The 17,450-nt window shown below is 52.3% G+C and overlaps 2 protein-coding genes across 5 annotated transcripts in view; both read left to right on the top strand.

Annotated features, from left to right (window-relative positions):
- Nucleotides 1–2,832: 2,832 nt before the first annotated feature.
- LOC105480303 (COMM domain-containing protein 4-like) lies at nucleotides 2,833–7,569 on the top strand (the record flags this gene model as incomplete). The annotated part of the gene is made up of 6 exons (XM_071099248.1): nucleotides 2,833–2,898; nucleotides 5,068–5,100; nucleotides 5,357–5,396; nucleotides 5,704–5,823; nucleotides 5,976–6,060; nucleotides 6,646–7,569. Coding segments are annotated over 6 exons (432 nt in total), but the record flags the coding sequence as incomplete, so codon positions are not given.
- Nucleotides 7,570–8,362: 793 nt separating this feature from the next.
- LOC139355408 (golgin subfamily A member 6C-like) overlaps nucleotides 8,363–17,450 on the top strand; it is a 30,255-nt gene continuing 21,167 nt past the window's right edge. The window contains exons 1-2 of one of the 4 annotated variants that reach the window (XM_071100977.1): nucleotides 12,284–12,384; nucleotides 14,208–14,350. The gene's annotated coding sequence lies outside the window, so the exon portion shown is untranslated. Of the gene's footprint in view, nucleotides 8,456–12,283; nucleotides 12,385–14,207; nucleotides 14,351–17,450 lie in introns of those variants that run through there. The other 3 variants (XM_071100978.1, XM_071100976.1, XM_071100979.1) reach the window with 3 other exon arrangements.

The following is a 17,450-nucleotide window of genomic DNA, read 5'->3' as shown; positions in this document are numbered from 1 at the left end:
TACCCTAAAGGGAGGCTGAGCGTGGTGGCTCACACCTGTAATCCCAGCACTTTGGGAGGCCGAGGTGGGCAGATCACCTGAGGTCAGGAGTTTTAGACCAGCCTGGCCAACATGGTGAAACCCTGTCTCTACTAAAAATACAAAAATTAGCCAGATCGGTAGTGGGTGCCTGTAGTCCCAGCTACTCAAGAGGCTGAGGCAGTAGAATTGCTTGAACCTGGAAGGCAGAGGCTGCAGTGAGCCAAGATCATGCCACTGCATTGCACCCTGGGCGACAGAGCAAGATTCTGTCTCAAAAAAAAAAAAAAAAAAAATCATATTGGGAAATAAAACTGTCCTCTTTGGGAGTTATCTTTCCTACTGGACAGAAATCTGTAAGTTAACTTATATACATATTCTCCAGTATAGTCATAACATATTCTCTAGTATATTTCCCTACACTAGTGGTTTTCAAAGCATGGTCTCTAATTGGAAGCATCACCGTCACCTGGGAACATAGACATGCAATGCTCAGGCCCCACCTCAGTCCTACTGAGTTAGAAACTCTGGTGTGGGGCCCAGCAGCTGGTTTCACAAGCCCTGCAGGTGATGATGATACACTCTAATGTGTGAGAGCCAAGGCTCTAAATAGTCAAATAATCTTTAATTATAAAATAAGTATCTATGAAACAATGCTACAGTATGACATTAAAAGGGCACGGCACCCACCTTTAACTTTATTTCTGAATTTAAATATTTTGTCTGTCTGATGTTAAATTTGCTGTTTTGTTTTGCAAATACTCTTAAGACAGTTTTCATCTGTTCCTAATTTTCTCTTTTTAAATAAAAAATGGTTTTCCAAATCTATCCATTTTTCTCTTCTTTAAGCTATTGATAGGATGGAACTAAAGTTGAGCCATTATTCTGTGTTTTTTTTGATATGGAGTCTCACTCTGTCACCCACGCTGGAATATAATGGTGCGATCTTGGCTCCACCATCCAGGTTCAAGTGATTCTTGTGCCTCAGCCTCCCGAGTAGCTGGGATTTACAGGCACCCAGCACCAGCCCTGCCTTTTTTTTTTTTTTAAATTAGAGAGAGATTTTGCCATGTTGGCCAGGCTGGTCTCCAATTCCTAACCTCAGGTGATCTGCCTGCCTCGGCATCCCAAAGTGCTGGGATTACAGGCATGAGCCACTGCGCCCAGCATTTTTTTTTTTTTTTTTTTTTTTTTTTTTGAGATGGTCTCCTTCTGTTGCTCAGGCTGGATGGAGTACAGTGGTGCCATCATGGCTCACTGCAGCCTCCACCTCCCAGGCTCAAGAGATACTCTGACCTCAGCCTCTTAGGTAGCTGTGATGACACGTGTGCACCAGCACAAGTGGCTAATTTTTTGTAGAGACTGGGGTCTCCCTATATTGCCCAACAGATCCAGAACTCCTGGGCTCAAGTGATCCACCAGCCTCGGCCTACCAAAATGCTATGATTACAGGTCTTATGTTCTTAAAATTGTTCTTTGACATGGTATAGGATAGTCTAGTAACTTAACATACTGTTGTTTTCAACAGGCTAGTGCTTATGATTTGTAAAAGAACTCTTCAGAAATGAGCTCAATTTTACCATGAATTGGGACACTTTCCGTTTCTTTCTATTCTATAGAGCAGTTTACTTGTCATGAGCTCTGTCTTTCGAAAACTTGAAACCCTGCAACAATCAAACCAGCTGCACCTGGTGCATGGGATAGGCATGGAATTGAGGACAGAGCTCAAACTACGGTCAGTCCTCTGTATCCTCGGGTTCGGGATCCTTGCATTTTACCAACTGTGCATTCAAAATACTTGGAAAAAGGAAAACAATAAAAAACAAAAATTTATAAATACTTCATAACAGGTAATTACAAAGCATTTATGATTTATGTTGTATTAGGTATTATAGTAATCTAGAGATGATTTAAAATCTACAGAAGGATGTGTATAGGTTATATGCAAATACTATGCCATATTATATCAGGGACTTGAGCATGGGTGAATTTTGGTATCTCTGGGGTCTTGGAACTAATATCCTGAGGTTACTAAGGGATGACTCTATTCAATTTCTTCTCTGGTTATTAGTCTATTCTCTAATGTATTTTTGTTGTTGTTTTGTCTTTTTGTTTTTGCCTCTTCAAGTCAATGTCAGAAACTTAGTTGTTCTAGACTACCCATTAACTCAAAGCTACCAGTAAGCTGACTACCACTGCAATCTAAGCAACCGATTTTTTCCCCATCAGATTGGCAATAATTAAGCATCTATTCATGTTGAAGCTGTAAGGAGTTTTCCTGAGCATGTTAATTATGACAGCCCTTTTTGCTAGGCACCTAGACGATTCATCAAAATGAAATAAAATACCCATGCACTTGAAGAAGTTATCTGGTTATTTCCTTATCTGGGTGCAGGTTATGTGAGGTCTACAGTTGATGAAAACTTATTAAGCTTTTTATTTATAATAGCTACAATTTTCTGTATGTGCAGCATAATTCAATAGTTTTTAAAATGTCTTTTGCCACAGCCCGCAGCTGTGTATAATGCTATTTGCTTAACAGTGGAAAACATGGCAATGACCTGAATCTGAATCTCCCCGGCTCCCGGGATCCTGCCCCCTTAAGTTAAACAAATGAAATAACTCCCACTGTCAGTTAAACTGGCGGTGGGCGCTGGTTTTTTTCCAGGGAAGGATTCTGGGAGAGGAGGAGGAGACGCCAGCTTTTCGCCTGGGCACCTCCAGGGGGCTGAAGTCCGCTCTCTACCTCACTGGACCAGCCCCCACCCTCCCAGAGTCCGTTAGTCCAAGTCACCTGATCGTGGAATCAGCTGACCCCACGCGACTGGAAAAAGAAATTTCCGGGCCCTGGCTTCCTGGCGCGATGATGAGGCACCAGGGGTGAAGCAAGGCATGGGCTGCTGGAGCGGGAATGAGGAGGCATCAGTGGCTCCGGACACGGGGCGGGGGGGTGGGGGAGGTTGTCTGCCCTGGCCTCTCGGCAAACACAGTGTGTGCGAGCCTGAGGGCTGCAGGTCTGGTAGAGAAAAGTCCACTGCCATCCCGCTCCCGACACGGGGGCGGGGCTGGGGGGCGGGTAAGACAGAGCAGGCCGGCCAGCTCAGAGTCCCCGTGCTTCCCTGGCGGGAGGAAGGGCCCCGGTCTCCCGGGGCAGGAAGTGGGGCTTGTTTGGAGCTCGGAGTCCTTTCAGGTCTTCCCCAGCCCCAAGAGGACCTCCCAAGGACACCGTCTTCCCCAGCCCTCCTGTGGGACTTGGACACTTGCTTAGAATCAGCCTCACTCTTCCACAGTGTTAGGAAGCCCCTCCACTCTCTCCAGATCCCGAAAGTAGTAGTTTGGGGTTGAGACTTACCTGTCCATCAATCTAATCCATCCATCCATCCAATCCATCCATCCATCCATCCATCCATCCATCCATCCATCCATCCAATCCATCCATCCGTGCATTCTAAGCACTAGTCCATACCATGAAGTGTGCTAGGCACTGGGAGGACTTGAGCTGCCAAGGGAAGGAGAAATCGGAGGCTTGAATTGGCAGTCATAGTTAAGGCTCCAGGGGCGGAGACCTAACCGCGCGGTGTGTGTAGTGCTAAGGGGGCTCCCTGAGGATGCCATCAACCTTAAAGGCCGATGGCAGGAGCTGGCTGGCTGAAGTAGAGTTTGTGTACCAGGGGTTGGGAGGCAAGGGTGGGAGGCATGTGTCTTCAGACAGGGAACAGCATGTGCAGAGACCAGGTTAGAGAGAGCATGGCTTCCCAGGAATGAATACATTTCCCATAGCTGGCAGAGTATCATCTGGAGGTTAGGGAAAGATGAGGTTGCATAAGTAAAGATCAAATCTTCCTGGCTCTTGGATCACCACAATCAAGATAATGAACATATCCACCCGCCCCAACAATTTCCTTGTGTGAGGGGCTACTTTAGGAAGTATGATCAAGAAGGGCCAGCCTGGCAGGGTGCAGTGGCTCAAGCCTGTAATCCCAGCACTTTGGGAGGCTGAGGTGTGTGGATGACCTGAGTCAGGAGTTCAAAATCAGCATGGCCAATGTGGTGAAACCCTGTCTGTACTAAAAATACAAAAAAGCCGGGTGAGATGGTGCATGCCTGTAGTCCCAGCTACTCAGGAGGCTGAGGCAGAATTGCTTGAACCCGGGAGACGGATGTTACAGTGAGTCAAGATTGTACCATTGCACTCCAGCCTGGGAAACAGAGCGAGACTCCGTCTTTAAAAAAAAAAAAAAAAAAAAAAAGAGGGGGGCTGGTCTGATGAGGGGTCACTTGAGCCGAGAGTGGAATGAAATAAAGGATAGCAAGCCACACAGAGAATGCAGCAGGCATGGCGGCGGGAGCAAGGCTGGTGTCCCCGAGCAGCAGCAGGGAAGCCGGAGTGGCTGGAGTTGTGTGGGTATGGGGAAGAGGGGAGAGAGATCACCCATCTGTGTGGGGCCCAGGACTTTGTTTTATCCCCTGCTGTACCCCCAGCGCTTACAGTGGGAGCTAGCACAGAGAAGGCGCTTGATTGATGTTTGCTGAGCAGACGAATGCCTGGAGTAGACCTCAGAGCAGGGTTTGGTGGCAGGGTGGGTCAGGGAGAGAGTTCACTCAACAGCCTGGTGATAGGGGAGAACAAGAGGCCAGAGGGTATCCATCTATGATGGGGACCAGGGGTCCCTGCTGGACAGAAGTGTGGGAGACACGGATCCTGGCCACACCTCAGCCTTCCCTCCAGCCTGATTACCTGCCTCCCTCCCTTGCAGAGGTTTCAGTTCTGTGGTGATCTGGACTGTCCCAAGTGGGTCCTGGCAGAGATTGGCACGCTGGCCAAGATGGTTGAGTGCACAGGGTCTAGTCTGGGTGGAGGAGGGGCGCTGGGCTGGGGATTGTGGGTGTAGAGGATGGTGAGGTTTCTCTAAGGTTAGGGCCTCAGTGCTCTCAGCCTGTGCTACCATGCTTTGTGACCGTGATCAGCGGCTGGCCTGCTCTGAGCCAGTCCCCAGGAAGGAGGGGTGAGGTTCGCCAGCCTGGCTGATGTAAGGACTTCCCTTCCAGTCCTCTGTGAAGTTGCAGCTGCTCTGCAGCCAGGTACTAAAGAGCTGCTGGGATAGGGGAATGATGTGAGTACAAGACCCAGCACCCCATTGTCCCATGACCTTATGACCCCCAGTGCCCTGAAGCTCTGCACTAGGCCCGGGGAGATGGGTGACCCAGCCTGTCAACCTCTCTGGGCACCTCCCATACTTTTTTCCAGCCTGTCTGTTCTTATTGCAGGATCCAGGCTGAGGGTGAGGGGCTGGTGAATAGGGTACTGGCACCCTCTGAAGGTCTCCTTTCCCTATAGTATGAGAAGATCCTGAAGCTCACAGCTGATGTCAAGTTTGGTGAGTACCCTGCTGAGTCCATAGGCCCCAAGCTACCCTGGGACTTCAGCCTGGTGCCTGGCACAGAGGGGCCCTCTGTACCCACCCCTCCCTGCAGCATCCTTAACTTACCGTCCCTAGTGGAGGAGCATGAGGGAAAGAAAGACATTGACAGTCCCACCTTCCTGTCCTCTGCCAGCTCCTGGTGGAGCAGGAGCAGTGCCTGTGGCTTCAGGAGGCCTGGGAGCTTTGAGCTGAAGTTAATAGGGTAACTGGGAGGTGGCTGGGGCCACAGTGACAACCCTTGTCCCACTCACGGGTGCATCAGAGTCAAGCGATATGGAGGACACAGTAGCAGTGCTGAGTTTCATCCTCTCCAGTGCGGCCAAGCACAGTGTCGATGGCAAATCCTTGGCCAGTGAACTGCAGCAGCTGGGGCTGCCCAAAGGTATGGGCTGTGGGTGGGCAGCTGGGCAGCCTGGGGGCCAAGGTCTGCTGCCAAGGTCCTGTGACCCTGAGATGTACTCTGCCTTGTCTGGGCCAGGAACCCAAGCCCAGCCCCCACCTGCTACCTCCAGAGCTACTCCATTCTATCCCCAGAGCACGCGGCCAGCCTGTGCCACTGTTATGAGGAGAAGCAAAGCCCCTTGCAGAAGCACTTGTGGATCTACAGCCTACGCAGCAAGTATGAGGCCAGCCAGGGTCCAGGCTCCTTCTAGAAGGCACACACAGCACACAAAGTGCATGAGTGTCCAGGGAGATGACTAACCATGGTCACATACCAAGCAGCTGCCGAGCTGGGACCTGGCCCTGGCTCTCCTGACTCTGCGGGCTGTGTGATGTGTACCTACAGGATCACACCTTGCCCTTTCCTCCTGGCTGACCCTTCCCTAGTCCCCTGTGCCCCATGTGTGAGCACCCAGCTTTCTCTTATTCCTCCCTCTCCGAAGCGTGGTCCCTGGGAGCATGAGTGGCAGAAGGGGCAGCAGAGACTGTGGACCCCTCAGCTGCACCTAAGACCTCTGTGTGGTCTAGCTATGTGTGCTGGGGGAGGCTTTTGGCCACCATTTCCTCCTCTGTAAATGAGACCGATACCTGTGGCATGGAGGGCGGGAGGCCGGTGTGAGTGCCAAACAGTGGGAGCAGTGCCCTGTGTGAACATGGATGTGGAAATGGGTGTTCCTTGACTTTATGCACCTTGGGAATGGGAGTGGGGCTCCCTGCGTGGGTTGATAAGGCATTACTTTCCCCCACTCCACCTCTTTTCCAGCCCCAAAGTCCAGTCCTTCGGGGTCCAAGAGGGAAGAAGCCCCTGGCTGTGTGACCTTGGGCTGGTGCCTGGCTCTCTCTGGCTCTGAGTTCCTGGGAATGTCAGCACCCAAGGCATGCCCTCAAGTTTAACACCTTGACAAGAAGGGTGGGGACACTGGGATCAGGCCTAACCCTCTGGCCCCAAACCCTGTGGCCCCAGCTGGAGGATGAGGAGATGCTGGGCTTGGATGGGGGAATCAGGGGGGTAAAGGGACCTGCTCGCCCCTCAGCTTGGCTCAAAGGCTCAAAGTGTCAAAGGTTAAGCCTGCCCCTCAGGAAGCAGCCCTGGCCCAGCCAGACACTCACCAGGACAAGGGAAACTCTGACGAGCAGGAGGCTCAGGATGAGGAGAGCCACGGCATAGCTGGAGATGAAGACGTCTAGTGGGCTGGAGGCTTTGGGGCCAGGGGTGCCTAGAGCAGAGCTAGAAGACTATGACCAGGTGGGGCCCTGCCTCCCAGACTTCTGAGAAGGCAGAATCTGGGCCCAGAAAGTGCTGTGGGACCAGAGATCTGGGGCTAGGAGCATCTTGGAGGGCTCCATGAGGAGGGGAGGCAGGCTTCAGATCAGGGCATGTGGAGTAGGCAGATGGACAGAGGGAGAGGGCCTGCAGAGGGAAGGAGGTACTGACTGAGGTCTGGGATGACGGGTGTGCAGACCCTGGTGCAAACAGTCCCAGGAAGCTTTTAATCCTGGCAGGAGGTGAAGAGGGAGCAGGCCTGTCGCATGGTGAGAGAGGAAGAAAGAGAGAGGAGGCATCAGGCTCTTTTAAACAACCAGCTCTCCTGTGAATTGATAAAAAACTCACTCACTGAATCACTTGAACCTGGGAGATGGAGGGTGCAGTGAGCTGAGATCACACCACTGCACTCCAGCCTGGGCTGTGAGTGAACTCTGTCTCAAAAAAAAAAAAAAAAAGAAAAAGAAAAGAAAAAGAAAAAACAAAAGAAGAAAACTCACTCATTACCATGGGGAGGGCACTAAGCCATTCAAGAGGGGTCCCCCACCATGACCCAAACACCTCACACAATAGGCCCCACCTCCAGCATTGGGGATCACATTTCAACACGAGATGTGGATGGGACAAGTATCCAAACTATGTCAGAGGCCTCCCCCTCCCTCTCGTCAGAGTCTTCTGTCCTCAGTTCAGGTGCATGCTGGCCTCCATGCCTGGCTTCCTAGGAAATCATCTTGGCCCCAAGGGGTTGGGAAGGGCCACTAGGCTGAGGGCTGGAGCCCTACCTCTCCTAGTCCCAGCCTGGGTCTCCATCACTGGCTAGCCCACTCTGCTTGCTGCGTTCTCTCCACACCTGTTCCCTGCAGCCCAGGGGTCAGTCTGGGTGCAGGCCTGGGTAGAGGTCCAGGAGCAGACTCTGCACCCCCGGAGCTCATACCTCCTGTGCACCACGGCAGCCAAAATGCACCAGCATGGACAGGAGTGCTGCCTTGTCCCTGTAGTATCAGTGTTTTGGGAGGCTGAGGTGGAAAGCACTTGAGACCAGCCTGGGCAACATAGCGAGGCCCTGTCTCTACAGAAAATAAAACTAGGCATGGTGGCATGCGCCTGCGGTCCCAGCTACTCAGGAGACTGAGGTGGGAAGATCACATGAACCCAGGAGGTCAAAGCTGCAGTGAGCTATGATTGCACCACCACACTCCAACCTGGGCAACATAGCAAGACCCTGTCTCTAAAACAAGAAACAAAGTGCACCAGCGTGTGGATACCAGCTTCTCCTGGTGTGTGGACCTGACCGTACTTGGCCCCATTGGTGAGTAAGAGGCTGCCTGCTGTCTTCCAGAACATTCTCACCACTACACCTGTGTCCCTCCTGCATGCTCTGGCAGGCTTTGTGAGCAGGCCTGTCACCTGCCTCTCTGACTGCCCTAAGGCCCAGCTAAAACCATACCTGCCCCTGAGAACATTTTCCTGAAGAATCTTCCCCCAGTCGCAGGCCCCCTCATTTCAGAGCTTTTGGTGGGGTGAGTATAAGGATCGACTCTCTGCTACCAGCCTGGGAGGAATTGTCCCTAGGGTTGGGTCTCTGGATGGCATATGAGGGTCTAGACCAGGATCTAGATGCCTGTAACCTGAAGGGCTGGCCCTCAGTTGCCCCAGCTTCACAGAGCCCCTCATCCAGCCTGACCTTCCAGGACAGGACTGACCACTGCGTCCTTTGGTCTTGGTCCCTACTGGGAACTCTGGTTACCCTGGCTTATCTACTTTGATTCCAGAGGTAATGCTGACATCCCCCATGAGACACAGTGACAGATTGCTTACCTGGCTCAGAGTCACCATGGCCAGGCAGAGCTCAGGTCCTGGCCCTGTTCAACCTCTGCCTGCTGGGTTCAAGTGATTCTCTTGTCTCAGCCTTCCGAGTAGCTGGGAGTACAGGTGCATGCCACCATGCCCAGCTAATTTTTTGTAGTTTTAGTAGAGATGGGGTTTCACCATGTTACCCAGGATGGTCTTGATCTCCTGACCTCGTGATCTGCCCACCTCAGCCTTTCAAAGTGGAGAGATTACAGGCCTGAGCCACTGCGCCCAGCCTCCCTAACACCCTTCTAGCTCTGGTGCCCTGCAGGGTCTACTTTGGAGCACCTGGAGCCCAAGAAGCTGCCCCTCACCTTTGTGATCCCAGGGACCCACTCCCTGATCATGATGAAGGCGGACCCAAACCCGCTGAGGTGCCTGAAGGAGCAGGGTCAGCCTCTGCCTCCCACGGCCTCTCTGATGGTGAGTATGTTATCCCAGCAGCGAGAGCTGGGAGCAGAATCAGGAGGATGGGGGGTTTTCTCTGTAGGTAGCTCTGGGCTCCAGGGTGGAGCTCTTTTAACCTGGTCCCTCCCCTTGACTCTCCTTGGCCCCAGGCAATGAAAGCAGCTTGCTGGAGGTCACCTGTCAGGTAGGGACAGAGAGGGATCTGGGTTCTTTCTCACCCAGCCGCAGCTCCCCCTCCACCTGGCCCCTTCCCCCAGGTGATAGAGAACCTGGCATGCTGTGCCCCATAGAAGAGTCCCCTTTCCTTCTGGTGAGGGATGGAAACCAGCTTGGGGTGGGAGGGATGAGGGTTCTGGGGGCTCTCCCAGCCCGCCTCACATTTGAAGGATGGCATCTGGGTGGCAGCATGGTTTAGGCTCGACAAGGTGGCCCCTAGGTTTATTGTCTGGCCTTGGGCAGGATGCTGCCATGCCACCTTCTCTTCTGCACATCCTGACCTGGCACCCTACTTAGTTAAATGTCCTCAGGTCTCCTGCACCTTGGGCATTGCCCCCACTCCCTGCCCAGACACAGCTGTCCTTTTCCTGGACTAATCTTCAGAGATTCTTGTTCAGCCCACAGCTTTGCTGGACATCGCAGGCTGGGCCAGGCCCCCTGCCCAGCACTAACATCTCTCTGTGAGTCTCAACCAGACTGAGCTGCAGCTTCAGGGTCAGAGTAGGTGCTGACTTAATTGACGTGACCCAGGACAAGGGGGTTTATTGATGGTGTCACATCTGCTTAAGCTCTTGGCCTCTATGGTTTCTTTGGGGGCAAGATACTCCTCTGTCCCATGCTTAGGCACCCACATGTGGCCACAAGTGCCTTTCCTACCACCATCCCTACTGCAGGCCACTGTCCAGGCACCTGTGGCTCCAGGCAGAAGGCTGAGTGCAGAGCCAGGCTTGGGTGGACATTCTGCAGGGGCTGCAGGAGCTGACAGCCCTGGCCACCCAGCCCATGGCCATCCATTCCCCTTCACCGTGGCTGGTCCCTCATCCACCGTCCTTCCAGGGGCTAGGCCTGGGCCCAAACTGACTTTTGCCTGCCCTGGTCCCCCTTGTGCCTGCCAGGGTCTTGACTAGGCATGATGTTCTTGTCCATTTCCTTGATTATCCTCAATCAGAGGTTTATAGAGCCATGTGGGGACATCACATCTCCTGTCTACCAGGCCCTCACCAGACAGAGGACTGCCTTGGCCCGGGCCTGGGATAGTCAGGGGTCACACTCGCCTGTTGGGACCTAGCTTCAGCGGCTTCAATCTGGGCAATGGCCTGATGGGCGGCTGCCCCTTCTCTGCTTGGGGAGGCAGGAGAGGAAGGTCAGGCAGGAGATCTGCGTCCTGCCCACCTGAAGCTGGTTGGAAGCAGGGCGCCCACCTGTGCCTGTCTCACCTTGCTGCAGGTGCATTGGAGGATGAATCCCTCTCCTGATCTCCTGCAGGTGCAGATTCCAGGTTTACAGTAGGTGTTGGAGTGGGCTCCAGAGCTGTCCTGGCCCTAGGAAACCCTGGGCTCCATGAGTCCATGGCCTAGCCAGATTGTTTCCCACACTGTCACTCCCCACACTTTCACCTCCCCAAACATGGGGCTGCATGCTGTGTGCCCTGGGTGGGACATTGGAAGGAGTTCCACCTTCCAGGTTTGGATCACAGTAAAGCCTCTGCCATGGACATGTGCTCGCTGAGACAGATGGGGTTGAATCAGCCCTGTCACGTTGGCCTTGGGCAAGTCACCTGCACCTTGCTTCCCTTTCCCCAGCTGCTGGACAGGGATAATAGCACCTATTTCACCCATACTCAGGTGCTTACTTGTTAGCAGGAACTGAGTCCCGGAGGAGGTGCAGGGGGAGCCATCGAGGCAGCACTGCAGCTGGACCTGGTCTGAGTCCCAGCTCCTGGCTGTGAGATGTGTGTCTCCCTCTGTTGATTCATCTGAAGGACAGGGCTGTGCTGTTCTGGGGTCACTGTGACAATGCAGCTGGCCTGTGTGGGTTGGTGGTGGCCTCCTGAGGTGGTTTGAGGTGGGCTGGAGGTGTGTCTGGAATGACCCTCACCCACTTGAGGAAGACCCACTTCGGGAAGACTCATGTGTCTGTATGAAGGAAACCAGGTTCCCTGTCCCTCAGCTGTCCTCTGTCCCTTCCCAGCCCCCTCTAGTGTCATGCAGGCTCTGGTGGTGACCATCCAGCTTGGTGGCCATCTGGCTGGTCCACACTTCCAGGTGGACCCTCTCTCCTCACATGGTGCATGTCCCATTGTGCCACCTCCAGACAGACCATGCTAGCCCCAGGGCCTCCCTTCCCTGATACCCAGCCCCCACCACTAGGTATGTGCCCCCTCCCTAAAGCCCGCTCTGTTCCCCAGCTGTGTTTGAACTCTGTCTCTGTGCAAGGCCTCATGCAAAGCCTGAAACAGCCTGGCTTGTAGAGGTCCAGGAGACCAAAGCTTGAAGACAGAGTGATGGTCTCCCAGAGTCCACTTAGCCTCAGCCCCAGAGCTGCGTCCGTGCTGGTCCTGGCTCCAGTGATCCAGTTCTCTCCTGTGACGTCTGTAAGAGCTCCTGTGGTGATGGAGGTGGCTGGAGAGAACAGGCTGCCATAACCCTCCCTCCCTGAGAAGGCCCAATGGGGAACGTTTTAGGCATCAGGGCATCCCGGGGAGCATCTTCCAGGGACCCCTCCTACACCCTGCCCCGCCCTGGCTCTCTAGTCAGAAATTGCAGTTGCTTGGACAGCGGGGCTGACCCAGGACAAGTGCATCTATTAGGCTGGTCTTCGGGGTGCTGGGGTGGGGGCAGAGGCACTTCAGGGATAGGAAGGAGAGGCCTGTGTGTTCCAGAAGTACAGAGGAACCTGGTGCTGGCTGCAGTCAACCCCGATGTGATGACCTTTCTACCCGCCCTCTTTGATGTCTTGGTGCTGGCTGCTGTCTTTGGCCAGGTAAGTTCATGGTCTGGGCTTCTGGGGTCCCCTCACTGGGCCTGCCCACTGCCTACAGGCAGGGGAGCCTACGGGGCAGGACTGTCCTTGGCTTCCCGTTCCAGACCGTGGGTTCAAAGACCATTCCTGGGTTCCACCACCACCAAGCCTCAACGGTGTCCTGATGGGCACAGGAGCTGCTGGGGCTTTCTAGGTTAAGACTCTTGCCTATCCCGGTGTTCCCCCACTGCATTACGGGGGCTGGAGGGGTCAGCCTCAGTCTCTGCCCTGGGAGCCTGCCTTACCTTGCCCGGGCATCCCCAAACCTCCCCTGGAAGACCTACCCCCCACACCCAGTGGCTCTGATCCACTGTAGAGCAGCCAGGGCCCCCGTTGCTCACACCCTCTGGCCTGAGGCTGACTGGCATTGTGGCTGGGTTTGGGGATCAGGGTTGGGGGTGGGCCTTGCCTTCAGCAGCCCCCATTCCCACTCTGACCCCTTTTCAATCTTCCTCTTCTTGTGGGCTCTATCCTTGGACCCTCCCAGCTCCTCACACTGGATGACTTTCTAAATATCCAGAAATCACTTTTTACAATACCAGGTTCGGGGCTAGGAGTGCCTAGAGCAGACCAAGAAGGCTATGGCCAGGCAGGGCTCTGCCTCCCAGACTTCTGAGAAGGCTGAATCTGGGCCCAGAAGTTGCTGTGGGACCAGAGAGCTGGGGCTAGAAGCATCTGGGTGGGCTCCGTGAGGAGGGGAGGCAGGTTTCAGATCAGGGCATGCAGAGGCAGTGAGCCCAAGGGAGGAGGCAGGTGGACAGATGGAGGGGGCCTGCAGAGGGAAGGAGGTACTGACTGAGGTCTGGGATGACCATCTCTACCAAGAGGCCCTCTGCCTCTCCCAGGATGTGCAGACCCTGGCGCACACAGTCCCACATGAGAGCCTGGGCTGGCACCGCCCTGAAGAAGGTGGCACCCACTCTTGTGGTCAGCGGATCCAGCCTGGTGGGAGGATCATCCCACTTCAGGGGGCTGGCAGCCTGAGGGGCCTAAGGGAGGTCACCTCTTCCAGCCTCCTGCCCTCAACCCCAGAACGCAGGTCGGAGCCCCGGGCCACCCAGGCCACCCTGGACCCACCAGAATTCCTCCACCACCTCTTGGTCAAAGTTTTGTAGAGGTCTGAGGACAAGGGTCAGCTGGGGGATCAGGAGAGGATGAAGAGGGTCACAGCTCTAACAAAGTCTTGTCCAGTCATCCCTCATCTTCCCGAGGCCTCTTCCCCAACCCCCGTACTTCATTCCGCCACTTCACCCATCTCGTCAGCTGCCCCTGAAGTGCCCAGAGGTCAGGGCTGGTTTTGACCTCCAAGGCCTTGGTGTAGGGCTGGCCCAGGATCTGCAGCCAAACTTCATACAGCACCAGCTCCGCCTTCTCCCCTACAGAGATGGGGGTGGAGGTGGCATCAGCCTGCACTCCCTCTCCTGGAAGCCCTGGGGTGGGGCACGCACCCAAGCTCTAATGCTCCATCCAGGGGTCAGCTGCTGCTGGTCTAAAAACGAGATTTCTTGCTACCTGTTTTTGTGTGACCCATGAGCTAAGAATGACTTTTACATGTTTAAATGGTTGAAAACATGGAAAGTAGAATCTTATCTTGTGACACATGAGAAGTACATGACATGCAAACTTCCACGTCCATAAAGAAAGGTTTCGGGGAACATGGCCATGCTCATTTGTTGACATGTTGTCTAGGGCTGCTTTCTTGTGCAGGGGAGGGTTTGAGTATGTGATGATGGAGACCCAGTGGCCTGCGGAGCCTTAAAGAGTTTCCATCTGGCCCTTTACAGAAAACGCTTGCTACCCCCTGCACTGATCCATCTAATGGAATACGCTGCTCACTCCGAGAGTTGATCCTAGTAGGAAATGTTGCTGATAATCTAACAGATGCTGCTTTTATGTTTTATTTTGTCGCTGCTCTGGTGGGAGACATGTAAGAAAATTCACTCCCTGGGAGGAGGTCATGGTGGGGCTTGTGGCCATCAATGGTGAAGCCTCTTTAAGAGGATGTGTGGGGAGCTCTACCGTCTGCTGAGAGGGTTGTGATGGGCCCTCTGTGTTGAGGCATGAAGAGGGAACATGGTCTGTCTGCTGGGAACTGGCTTTCTGGGGAGCAGAAGAGATGGTAGTTCGGGCCTGTGGAGGCAGAGGCCCAAACCAATCTGGTCTCTGGGGCGGCCAGCAGGGAGAGTAGCTGTGTAGGAGTGGGTGCGAGGGCAGAGCCCGAAGGAGGGCACCCTGACCACACTCCCAGGAGGCTGCGGTGGTGGGGGTGGGGCAGCACTGTAGGAGGACCAGCACCTTCTGTGACTGAGGGGTCCTTGGAGAGCAGCTCTGGGCTGTGCATACCTGGAGGGGACTGATTTCACCTAGCGCTCTCCCAACCTGGGTGTGGAAGAGCTCTCCCTGTTAGGATGGCATGAGCTTGCAGAAGTCATCCTATCAGGAGGCCTCAAGAGGAGATATGGGTTTCTTGCAGCCCCTGCACTGGGCAGAGCTGAGGGGTTTTGCCTCTGACTTCGTGGGACAGATCTTGTCATGCATGTGAGAACCCAGTGAGGTCCTGGGCAATCAGGGAGGTGACGGGACCCTCTCATCCCTCTGATCTTGACTGCTTCTCGCCTATGTCCAGCTCCTTGCTGAAACTCTATGCCCCATTCCTCTCTGTGGCCCCAACACATGAGCGAGTATTGTCTGAAGAAAATTCTGCCCATTCTCTAGAAGGGGAACACCGAGGTTTAGAGAGGGGAAGAGCCTGATGGCCCAGAGACACACAGGGATCACAGCCCTACTAAAAACACAGAAATTAGCCGGTGTAGTGGCACAGGCCTGTAATTCCAGCTACTAGGGGGGCTGAGGCACAGTAATTACTTGAACCCAGGAGGCAGAGTTTGCATGAGCCATGATCTCACCACTGCACTCCAGCCTGTGCAACAGAGCGTGACCCTGTCTCAAAAAAAAAGTTAAAACCCATTTGTCCAGTATAAACTTTTTCAAAATATATACTCAAACATAGAAAAGTCTAGAAATGTCACCAATGGTAATTTCAGGAAAGAATTCTAAGGTGACTTGTTTTGGTTATCTGCATTTTTTTTTTCTTTTATTTTTTGGACATAGGGTCTTGCTCTGTCACCCAGGCTGGAGTGCAGTGACCCGATCAGGGATCACTACAGCCTTGACCTCACAGGCTTAAGCCATCCTCCCACCTCAGTCTCCTGAGTAGCTGGGATTGCAGGCACATGCCACCACACCTGGCTAATTTTTGGATTCTTGTATTTTTTGCAGAGATGGGGTTTTGCCATGTTGCTCAAGCTGGTCTTAAGTGATTCACCCACATCGGCCTCCCAGAGTGCTGGGATTACAAGTGTGAACAGTGTGTGCCAGGCCTATTTTCTATAATGACCATGACCATGGATTTCATGTGCCAATATTTTTCTAACTATAATATTTACAAAGCATACTATGAAAATATTCAGAGAAAAAGAAGAATACAAAATTGTAAAAATCATATATAACTAGTTTGGTTTTTTTTTTTTTTAAAAAGGAAGGAAGAAACAAAGTAGATTGTCCAGGAAGATAGTTACTTCCACTTTGTATTTCTCTGGTGAACTCATTAGGAACTCTAAAAAGTTCCAGGAGTAGAATCACGGGGTCAGAGTATCCCGGCTTTAACTTCTGGTTCAGAGAATCCTAACAACTTACATTGTCACCAGCAAGTTCTTTGACTACCTGAGCAAATCTCACCTTAAATCAATTCTCACCTGACATTAGCTGCTCAGCTTTCCGCTGACACATTGATTCCAGGAGAATCCTTGAGTTCTGTGTGTTCAGCTGGCCTCCCGTGGCCCCATTATTATTTTGTGCCAGGTAAAGGTCAGTCACCTGCACACAGATCTCATCACTCAACGATATGCTGCAGCTGGAATCAAACAAAGGCAAGCTGTTAGTGAACACATAAAACATTTCTCCATTATACAGCAACTCAAAAAAGGTTTTGATTTCTTTTGCTAGCAATTTTAGAAAATTAATCATGCAAACCACTGTATCATTCTCTTGGAGAATAATCAAGCCAAGATTTTCAACCGTCTCAGTGGTCCATTGAAAAATTTTCATATCTATTTAAAATCAAAACCAGAGAGAATTCAGGTTAATGTAGTTGTTGTTGTTGTTGTTGTTGTTTTTTGAGACAGAGTCTCGCTGTGTCACCAGGCTGAAGTGCAGTGGCTTGATCTCAGCTCACCGCAACCTCTGAATCCTTGGTTCAAGCGATTCTCCTGCTTCAGCTTCCTGAGTAGCTGGAATTACAGGCACACGCCACCACCCCCAGCGAATAATTTGTATTTTTAGTAGAGACGGGGTTTCACCGTGCTTGCCAGGATGGTCTTGATCTCCTGACCTTGTGATCTGCCCGCCTCAGCCTCCCAAAGTGCTGGGATTACAGTTGTGAGCCACAGAGCCTGGCCTAATGTACTGTTTATTTAAAATTCTAAGGATCTTTAAATAATTTTCCATGGATCATATTTTTATTACATTTTAAAATCATTTACACTTTGTTTCACACATATTCTCCCTCATTTGATCCTCACAACTGCCCTGGGAAGCAGGTTGGAGACAGAGTAGGGGCCTGTTAGGAGACAGATTTACACAATGCATAAGAAAGCTCACTGTAAGCCAAGTGACAAAGGGAGCCTTGGAGAATCATGAATGCAGTATCTATGTCTATATTCCCAGCCCAACTACAAAGCCTGAAATTCATTAGGTTTTTAAGAGATAGCTGCTAAATTATTGCCTAGGGGTGCTCAGTTGAAGAAGCACAATTGGGACTAACAGTCAAGCTTCCTGACTCCTAGCCCAATACCTTTACAAACACGCCACCTATTTTTCTATATCCAATAGAAAGTATAGTGCTTAAGTTGTACATAATGTTAATTCACTTTCAATACAGGTCAATCATGATTAACTGTCAGTAGCTTTTTTGACAAACTTAGTAAACTAGAAAGTTGAACCTTTCAGTGTTCCCATTCTCATGTCAC

This window comes from Macaca nemestrina, chromosome 7 (genome assembly GCF_043159975.1).
Source record: "Macaca nemestrina isolate mMacNem1 chromosome 7, mMacNem.hap1, whole genome shotgun sequence".
Taxonomy (NCBI): domain Eukaryota; kingdom Metazoa; phylum Chordata; class Mammalia; order Primates; family Cercopithecidae; genus Macaca; species Macaca nemestrina.
This window is presented reverse-complemented; position numbering and strand designations above follow the sequence as displayed.